Genomic DNA, 10805 nt, shown 5'->3' with positions numbered 1-10805 from the left:
TGTGTGTGTGTGTGTGTGTGAGACAGTGTGCGGGTTATGAACTGTGCATATGAACGTTGGTTCGTCGTATTAATATACCATGGCTAATGATGCGTATGGAACGCAATCAGCGATTCCTCCAGCAGAGGATGAGTATTACTAAAGTTGGGATATAGCAGATTAGTCACTCTCTCTCTCTCACACACACACACACACACACACACACACACACACACACACACACACACACACACACGTCTGGAACCCCCTTCCACTGCAGGCTGCCTTCACCATCCCAGCAGTACTAAGAGTATGTGCTCTACACTATCCAGGTTTAGAAGATCGTGTTGCAGAATGTGGCTTTTCGTTGGGGAGAAATAATCCACTGAAATCAATTATAAATCTCTGTGGATAGATACAAGTAACTGGATGGATACAAGAGGATGGGGGAGGTGTGTGTGTGTGTGTGCGTGTGCGTGTGCGTGTGCGTGCGTGTGCGCGGGTGTGGGTGTAGGATCAATGGAAGCTGTATAAGAGTTACTCTGAGCACAGTAAATCCTGGAGGAGAGGAGTGTAAATAATTTACTCTCCCACCGTGAGTTAAACTCACCCTCTCTCTCACCTTCATACAAGCCCCATATGACTGGCTAATACAACCACCGTGGATGCACAGGAAGCGACATGTGTACAGTAAGCAATGCAACATAGACTGCATACAGAAAGGTAAATGTAAATAAGTCATTATACCTGGAATAATAATAATATTATAATTCTTTGGACATAGTGTGTGTAGCGTATGTATAGGGAGAGATACAGGTTGTGTCCCAAATGGCAGTCTATTCCCTATACGGAGCCCGTATTTCTTTGTTCAGAGGAGGTACACTTGTGATAGGGCGCCATTTGGGACGAGCCACATGGTTCAGCGATGAACAGCCTGATGCGGTGAGAGAAGTGAAATCCTTTTGATGGTTTGGTTCAAGGAATGAATTGATCAAATAGCCGAGCTCTGTACAGCTGGTTTGTTTCTATTGGCTAAAACTGGGATTGACAGCCCAAATGATCCCGGCCCTTCCCAAAGTGGTGTGTCTGTAGCCCCTTTCTTTTTCAGTCCTTTTTCTTCCGCTTGGTTTCTTGTGTGTGTTCAATCACATAAAGCGACGTCATTATTATTTGTTTTGTTACTACATTAGAACACATCAAGCAATGCTCCCTCACTTGCATAGTATTGCGTTGCGCGCAAGTTTAGAGGCTAAAGGTATTTAGAGGCTTTGAATGGCTGCAGTGCAACAAGTCTGAGAATACCTCTTGGAAGGAACAATATGGTACAGGGAGGAGAGTAGCTACTGAGCTTGTTGATTTCAGTTGCAACTCACAGGCACACACACAGACACACTCGCGCACACACACACAGACACATGTGTAGCATGCCGCGTTCTCTGTAGCCCATTGGCTTTGAATGATGTGGGGAAACGAGAAGTAACGGTCTCTCTGATTTGATATGTCGGGAGCTCGGCGTAAGTGAGAGAGAGAGAAAACACTCTCCCTCTCTCCTTTGTTATCCCCTTCTTTTTTTAAACAAATTTCATTTGTCACAGCGTCTACAATTATTCCCGCACCACCGTCCTCTCACTGTTCGCTCACTCCCTCCCTCCCTCTCTCTCCCCCCTCCCCTCCCCTCCCCTTCCTCTCTCTCTCTCTCTCTCTCTCTCTCTCTCTCTCTCTCTCTCTCTCGGGCAGTGAGATGAAGCAGGAGCTGGCGGAGGAAGGCAGCAGATGCTCCGTCCTCTCCAAGCAGCCCCGCTTCAACGAGCGCTGCTGCATCCGCTGCTGCTCTCCCTTCACCTTCCTGGTCAACCCCAAGCGCCCGTGTCTGGACTGCCAGTACAACGTCTGCAAGTCCTGCCGCACCTACAGCAAGCGGGAGAAAGCCTGGCTCTGCGCCGCCTGCCAGAAGACCAGGTCGGTTTACTACTGTCTGAATCTGTCTGTCTCACCGAATGAATGAATGGATGGAGAGAGAGGGAGAGCGGGATGAGGAGACTGGCGGCGAGTGAGGGAGGGAGCCAGGACAGAGGGGGAGTGAGCAGCATGTCACGCCGGTGTTGGAGAGGGCTCTCAGGAACGAGGGGAAGGACAGAGGGGAGGAGAGGGAGGGTGTATGTTGTGATGGAAGGCTAGGAGGTCTTGCTGACTGGTGTAATGACAGCGAGTGATGCAGAGCCATAAACTGCCTCCCCGTTCTCCAGCGGTGCGTTTTTTGGATGCTGCAGCTTTGTTGTCAGTGTGTTTCCACGCTGTATACTCTAGGTACAGAGGAGAGACTTTGTGTGTGCTGTCTGACCACTGACACCGTACTGAGCTCCCGTTAGACGGTAGGAGGGTGAATTGAGCTGAGCACTATGTTGTGTTATACAGGCTGTACGCTATATATGCATCTGATCATGATGGTTGTGCTTTTGATTAAGTTTTTTAAAACTTTAGTTTATTTAGGAAATATTTTCTTAACTCTGTTTCTTGAACTGCGTTGTTGGTTAAGGGCTTGTAAGTTTGCACCTGTATTCGGTGCATGTGACAAATACAATTTGATTGGATTTCATTCTATGGGCTTGATGAACACTGCTTTTCATGGGTGCGTGCGCGTGTGTGTGTGTGTGTGCGTGCGTGTGTTTCTGTCTTCACGTGCGTGTGTGTAGACTTTATACAGGATGACCTTGCTTACGTATGCCACGTCTTGTGCGTGTGTGTGTGTGTCAGTCTGCTTAGGGTTCTTAGATGTGTGTATGGTAACACCTGAGGGGGGTGAAGACGTAATCAGTCATGTTTCTGCCACCTGAGTCCCTGACATGGAGAACTAATGTGCTCCTCGCACTGTCTAAGACAGTGATATCACACTGCGGTGTGTGTGTCACAGTGTGTGTGTGTGTGTCACAGTGTGTCACAGTGTGTCACAGTGTGTGTGTGTGTGTTTCACAGTGTGTGTGTGTGTGTGTGTTTCACCATGTTGTGTGTGCGTGGAAGTGGTGAGTGAAGGGATTACTGAACATGACAAGGCGAGGGGGGACAACGTGATGTGCTCGCACTCTCTCTTTCTACCTCACTCTTCCTCTCTTTCTCTGCTGTGTGTGTGTGTGTGTGTGTGTGTGTGTGTGTGTGTGTGTGTGTGTGTGTGTGTGTGTGTGGTGTGTGTGTGTGTGTGTGTGTGTGTGTGTGTGTGTGTGTGTGTTGTGTGTGTGTGTGTGTGTTGTGTGTGATTGATTTTGCAGTGCATGTATTGGAATTAGACCCCAGCCCAAACTCTGGCGGTTTAACAAGACAAGAGAACGGGTAGGTTTTTATTGAATCACGTTGGTGAAGCTTGGAGTCTGCTGTCTCTCGGTCTCTCTCTTGCCCACCAATCTTTCTCTCTCTCTCTCTTGTCCCCACCTCTGTCTCTTCTCTCTCTCTCTTGCCCCATCTGTCTCTCTCTCTCTGTCTCTCGCTCTCTCTCTGTCTGACTCTCTCTCTCTCTCTGACTCTCTCTGACTCTCTTTCTCTCTCTCTCTCTGACTCTCTACTCTCTCTGACTCTCTCTCTCTCTCTGTCTCTCTCTCTCTCTCCTCTGACTCTCTCTCTCATCTCTCTCCTCCTTCTCTCTCTGACTCTCTGTCTCTCTCTCTCTCTCTCTTCTCTTTCCGCTCACCCCCCCATTCTCTCTGACTCTATCTCCCTCTAGCCTGTTAATGTTATTGAGATGAGTAGAGGCTTTGGTGCCTCCAGCTCTGTAATACGCCCATTACCTTTCAGCCTCACTGATGTAAATGATATTAAATGCTATCAGAATATTAACAACCATCATTATGGGATGTATATAAAGACGTCCCTTTTCATTACTGCATTAGATGGGCCGTGTCCCAAATGGCACCCTATTCCCTATATCAGCGTTTCCCAAACTCGGTCCCCGGGACCCCCAAGAGGTGCACATTTTTTGCCCGAGCACTACACAGCTGATGATTAGTTGATTATTTGAATGGGCTGTGTAGTGCTCGGGCGAGTTTGGGAGACCCTGCTCTATATAGTGGACTACTTTTGACATTCTTGGTCTTAACACTCACGAGAATCACAACATCATCTGATTTGGAGGATGTGGTATCGATTCGGGTTACAGGTAACTCAATCGCCTGTGTAGCTCAAGCGATGAGACGTTTTGTCGCGGCGCAATTTTGGAAATCGGAGCCGGGCCGTACGGACTTTCCTTCTTCACTCGTAGTACGTCCTGTTATCCTAGCCCTGGTGTGAACATTTGGGATGTGTATATTTCTCACGCACCCTTGACAGCAGCAGATGTCGCTATCATTCAGAATCTATCCCTACGCCGTGATCTCAACCGCGTCGCAACAAGGACAGAGCGTCCGTCTTCCCCCACTGCCTCCTCAAGCATCACACTGAAATACTACGGTCGACTGTAACGAACTAGTACCGTGAAAATCCACCACCATTCCATCACCTTGCCTGAAATCAAGCCTTCGGATCTGGGTTTGAGACTCCCAACACAGGGTGTGGCGGGCGGCTAGCGTCTGACTGCCGCTGTAGCAGCTCGTATTCCTCCTCTCCGTTACAGCGGTGCCGCTGTGTGCTGCTGTAGGTGTTGTAAGACAGCATGCACATGAGAAGCTGTCTGTGTGGCTGGCTGTCTACTGGACTGCACGTCAGCCTCTACCGCAGCCTCAACAGAATTGAGAAGAGGCGTGTGAAATGATGGATTACGATGTTAAACACACATTGCAGTATTTACACCCTAGCTATTTTTTGGGGTGAACAAAATAAAATCCTATTAGGCCTATGGTTTCGGTTATAAAAACGTATTGGTTGATTTACACCAAATTAGGATTTTGCATAGTTTGAAAATCATTATCTATAGTGTACACAGTATGCTCTTCTTATGTCACCAAAATGATACACAGACATCATTTTGGCTGCAATATAGACTTCACCAGGGTCATATTCATTAGTGCACACCGTAGCAAAACGTTTTGAAACTGAAAAATAAGTGTTTCTTATTGGACAGGTTCACGTCGTTCCTACCTGTTTCAGTCCGTTTTCCTTTGTTTGGTGCCGAGTGAATAAGACCCAGGTAGAGATGTACAGTAGCTGAGACATAGCTAGCTTCTTCTCCTGTGGGTCTTCACTGTAGTGACAGGCCTGTCACCCTACTTGCATGTAAGTCCCTGAACTCACCCACGCGCACACACCCCTACCAGTCCTGGGTGAGAAGGTTCATTGAACATGACAAGCATGACCGGGCTGGTCTTATTAACCGTGCGGTCCATCCCTTGGTCCATAAACACACACACGACGGTTCACAGGCTATAGAAGTTTGTCTTTCTGATTAGAAATACAAAACCACTGTCTGGAAAGCATTTTTCTCTCTGTAGTCATACCCACACTCAAGACACTGGTAGAGAGAGAGAGAGAGAGAGAGAGAGAGAGAGAGAGAGAGAGAGAGAGAGAGAGCGAGAGAGAGAGAGAGAGAGACGAGAGAGAGAGAGAGAGAGAGAGAGAGAGAGAGAGAGAGAGAGAGAGAGAGAGAGAGAGAGAGAGAGAGGGAGAGAAGAGAGAGAGAGAGAGAGAGAGAGAGAGAGAAGAGAGAGAGAGAGAGAGAGAGGAGAGACAGAGAGAGGAGAAGATGAGAGAAGAGAGAGAAGAGAGAGAGAGAGAGAGACGAGAGAGAGAGAGAGAGAGAGAGAGAGAGAGAGAGAGAGAGAGAGAAGAGAGAGAGAGAGAGAGAGCGAGAGCGAGAGAGAGAGAGAGAGAGCGAGAGAGAGAGAGAATGACAGAGAGTGATGCAGAGCCATAAACTGCCTCCCCGTTCTCCAGCAGAGCAGACACTCTGGCGAATTAATATGAAATCCTCTTTTTATTTTTCTCTGAAGGTACCGCGTGCTGCTCTCCCCACATCCATCTGTGAGATGAAGTCACCATTCTCTCCACATTTACATTCCCGCTGCGTTCCCTACTCCTAATCTGACTAGATGGACCCACGTTGTATCACTCCATGGAGCAGACTGCACTGAATGGAGAACGGAGTGTGTGTGTGCGTGCACAAACACCCATGACGTGCAGACGTCAATATTCAGAGTATTCTCATCCTAAAGCATTCATGCACTATATGAAATACCATGAGCATGCAAACGCACCTACTCATTCAAGGTTTCTTTCTTAATTTTTTACAGTTTGCTATGTTGTAGAATAATAGTGAAGGCATCCAAACTATGAAATAACACACATGGAATCATGTAGTAACCAAAAAAGTGCTAAACAAATCATAATAGATTTGATATTTTATATTCTGCAAAGTAGTGTCATAGAAATTCTTACACAGGGACACTCGAAGTCAATCTTAAATGAATCATGGTTTATTTGTCAGCGAGCTGGAGAAGTTCCAACAAACTTAATGCACCATAGTGAATGTCTGTCAGAAGCTCTGCCTCGGCAGTCCCAGCAGTTGTCTTGTATACGGCTATACATGATGTAGCATAATTAACTAATCATTGCCATTTTGTTTCATTCATGTGACAGACCAATACTGATTCATAACATGTGACAGACCAATACCTCTTCTCTCTAAGCTGAGACCTTGAAACTGAGATATCTTTCGTTCATTCTCAAGACAAGGTCTGAGCGTACTGCCAAATTGCAGCTACTGATAGTGAGGATCTGTACTGTCGGCCACTGCATGAACACAGAAATTGGTTTATAGAACAGCACATGAATAGAACACAAAAATGAGTTCTAAGAAAAGCACAAACATTACAATTCCATTAGAGTAGCCACCCTTTACCTTGATGACAGCTTTGCACAGTCTTGGAATTTTCTCAACCAGCTTCACCTGGAATGCTTTTCCGACAGTCTGGAAGGAGTTCCCACATATGCCGAGCACTTGTTGGCTGCTTTTCCTTTACTCTGCGGTCCAACTCATCCCAAACCATCTCAATTGGGTTGAGGTCGGGTGATTGTGGAGGACAGGTCATCTGATGCAGCACTCCATCACTCTCCTTCTTGGTCAAGTAGCCCTTACACAGCCTGGAGGTGTGTTGGGTTATTGTTCTGTTTAAAACAAATTATAGTCTCACTAAGCGCAAACCGGATGGGATGGCGTATCGCTGCAGAATGCTGTGGTAGCCATGCTGGTTAAGTGTGCCTTGAATTCTAAATAAATCACTGACAGTGTCACCAGCAAAGCACCCCCACACCATCATACCTCCTCCTCCATGATTCACGATGGGAACCAGACATGTGGAGATCATCCGTTCACTTTGCGTCTCAAAGACACGGCGGTTGCAACCAAAAATCTCAAATTTGGACTCATCAGACCAAAGGACAGATTTCCACCGGTCTAATGTCCATTGCTCGTGTTTCTTGGCCCAAGCAAGTCTCTTCTTCTTATCGGTGTCCTTTAGTAGTGTTTTTTGTTGTTGTAATTCTTTACAGCAACAGTTGATGTTGAGATGTGTCTGTTACTTGAACTCTGTGAAGCATTTATTTGGGCTACAATTTCCGAGGTTGGTAACTCTAATGAACTTATCCTCTGCAGCAGAGGTAACTCTGGGTCTTCCTTTCCTGTGGCGGTCCTCATCAGAGCCAGTTTCATCATAGCGCTTGATGGTTTTTGCGACTGCACTTGAAGAAACGTTCAAAGTTCTTGAAATGTTCCGCATTGACTGACCTTCATGTCTTAAAGTAATGATGGACTGTCATTTCTCTTTGGTTATTTGAGCTGTACTTTCCATAATATGGACTTATCTTTTACCAAATAGGGCTATCTTCTGTACACCACCCCTACCTTGTCAAAGCACAACTGGTTGGCTCAAATGCATTAAGAAGGAAAGAAATTCCATAAATTAACTTTTAACAAGGCACACCTGTTAATTGAAATGCATTCGAGGTGACTACCTCGTGAAGCTGGTTGAGAGAATGCAAAGAGTTTGCAAAGCTGTTATCAATGAAAAGGGTGGCTACTTTGAAGAATCTCAAGTATAAAATATAACACTTTTCTGGTTACTCCATGATTCCATATGTGTTATTTCATAGTTTTGATATCTTCACTATTGTTCTAAAATGTAGAAAACAGTAAATATGAAGAAAAACTCTGGAATGAGTGTATTTGTCCAAACTTTTGACTGGTACTGTATACACACACATTTTGGACATATCAGTCAATCTGATTGGTTGAATCTAATGGAAAATAACATACTTGACACCTTAGATTAACCTTCGATGAGGACTAATGAAAGTTGACAGACAGACTACGTCCCAAATGGCACCCGGTTCCCTTTTCAGTGCACTACTTTTGACAAGTAGTGCACTGTGTAGGGAATAGGGTGCCACATGGGACGCGGTCTGACGCACCCAGACAGTCTAGCAGGTTGAGAGCTTGGCCCAAATGTAATCATCTCCTTCTCTGCAGCCCCAGCATTATCCCCAGTAACCATCTTAAAGGTCACGAAGTAGCACTGTGACTTTCTGATTGGTTTAGGGAATAAGCAAACACCCCATGGTAGCTCCCCGACACACACACACACACACACACACACACACACACACACACACACACACACATCTCCTGTCACTCATAACATAAGTTAATAACATGACCTTAATTACGTTATTTATTAATAAGGCTATGTTTATTCGTCCACTGACCGAAAGGGAGTCGTGATAAACGGTGATGGCCAAGTCTTTTTGGACACAGACATCGGAAATATGTGTGTCACACTCACTGTTTATACACCAGAGTGGTTTACTACGAAGCAAGCTAGATCGACAGTACTCAGGGTTTTCTAAAGCCAGCCAGCTTCAGTTAGCTTCACTTTCCAGGTCAGGCTTCATCCGTACTATAATGGTGGATAATTGCTTGTCTCCGCCCACCACTAACTCTAGCAGGCTTGTAACTGCGTGCGTGTCGCACATGGCTAGTCGAACGGCGAACTCTTCATTGAGACAATGCTGATAGACCGATCAAAATGAAAGAATAGTTATCTCGTGAAAAGGGCGGCAGGTAGCCTAGGGGTTAGAGCGTTGGACTAGTAACCGGAAGGATGCAAAATCGAATCCCCGAGCTGACAAGGTAAACATCTGTCGTTCTGCCCCTGAACAAGGCAGTTAACCCACTGTTCCTAGGCCGTCATTGAAAATAAGAATTTGTTCTTAACTGACTTGCCTAGTTAAATAAAGGTTAAAAAAAAGGCTATGGTGTGAAATAGGCTTTAAGAAGTGGCGTCTTCATTTTTTTACTTGTCGTTAATGCCGTCTTTGTTGTGCTTATCAATGTACGAGCACCCACTCCTGTCTATAAAATAATTGTATTAATTCATACAAAAGTTTTACTGTGCGTGAAGTTTTAAATGCACTCTGTCATCACTAAATGTGTAACGCGATAGGTATTTTAACATAAATGTTTTTTTTAACACACAAAAACCCTTTTGATTAATAAACATTGAATCGGTCGTCGGTCGTCTTCCTCAGATTCCTCAGATGACGTCATCTTTGCGAGAGGGAAGGGTATCCGACGTCGTCAACTCGCGGCTCAGTCATTTCATTCAGGGTAAGCGGAGTTAGCCATGAGTTAGCCTGCCACTTATCCCGAGTTGAACTCAAGAGTTGAGCAAAATCAACTCTCTTAACTCCTCAAAGCTGATTCATAGTATAGGGCTCAGGTCACTTCAACGTGAAGGTCCCCCCAAAAATGGTTGTTTGGAGGTGAACCAGATGGCGGATTGACATTAGACTACTTTAAAGGTCTGAAAACATTGGACAAACTTTGATTTGAAAGTGGAATGTCCCTTTAAATGTCCGTTGGGATCACTGACAGCAGCGATAGTATCTGCTGAGCTAAGATGAGCATCAACTCAAGCAAAAATAATAGGCGACAACAGTCAGCAGCATATAGTCAATCCTGAGGCGTGTCTGTGATCACACACTGACCTCTCTGTCTGTCTGTCCTCCCCCGTCCTGTCCTGTCTCCATCATTGGTGTTTACCTCACTCGCTTTTTCTCTCTCTCTCTCACACACACCCACATACACACACTTCTATCATGTCTGGGTAATGGGCGTGCAGAAGGGCTGATGGGTACTGTGTTTAATGTCACGGCGGTGTACGGCAGAGTGGGATAGAACGACCATGATATGCCCTCTGAGGCCTGTGCTACCATCAGTGGATGGGAGAAAAGAGGCGAGAGAGAGAGAATAGGAAGGGAGAGAGAATGACTAAGAGAAAGTGAGACCGATGGACAGAGAGGGGGAGAAATAGAAGGAGAGAAGGAGAGAGGGAGGCATTTTGTCCTCAGTGCAGGTGTATTTTTAACAGTCACGTGACAAAACAAATGTTTCTGGGCCTCGGAGCAGTGACTGACTGACTGCACCAAACTCCTAGTTCTTTTTCACTGCAACTTTTCTGCTCGATAACGCTACCTGCCTGAATGCATAGTGCCAACTGTAAAGTGTGGTGGAGGAGGAATAATGGTCTGGGGCTGTTTCTCATGGTTCAGGCTCCTTAGTTCCAGTGAAGGGAAAGCTTAACTACAGCATACAATGACATTCTAGATGATTCTGTGCTTCCAACTTTATGGCAACAGTTTGGGGAAGGCCCTTTCCTGTTTCAGCATGACAATGCCCCCGTGCACAAAGCGAGGTCACCATACACAAATGGTTTGTCGAGATCGGTGTGGAAGGAGTTGACTGGCCTCACAGAGCCCTGACCTCAACCCCATCGAACACCTTTGGGATGAATTGAACGCCGACTGCGAGCCAGGCCTAATCGCCCAACATCAGTGCCCGACCTCACTAATGC

At 46.0% G+C, this 10805-nt stretch overlaps 1 protein-coding gene across 1 annotated transcript in view; it reads left to right on the top strand.

Annotated features, from left to right (window-relative positions):
* myripb (myosin VIIA and Rab interacting protein b) overlaps positions 1-10805 on the top strand; it is a 159774-nt gene that overhangs the window by 85122 nt on the left and 63847 nt on the right. The window contains exon 3 of the mRNA XM_023972946.2: positions 1717-1938. Within this exon, the coding sequence (XP_023828714.1) occupies positions 1717-1938 (222 nt within the window). The remainder of the gene's footprint in view (positions 1-1716; positions 1939-10805) is intronic.

The sequence above is a fragment of the Salvelinus sp. IW2-2015 genome, linkage group LG27 (assembly GCF_002910315.2).
Source record: "Salvelinus sp. IW2-2015 linkage group LG27, ASM291031v2, whole genome shotgun sequence".
NCBI classification, from domain to species: Eukaryota; Metazoa; Chordata; class Actinopteri; order Salmoniformes; family Salmonidae; genus Salvelinus; species Salvelinus sp. IW2-2015.
Note: the sequence above shows the minus strand (reverse complement) of the source record. Positions and strands in the feature narration are given on the sequence as shown.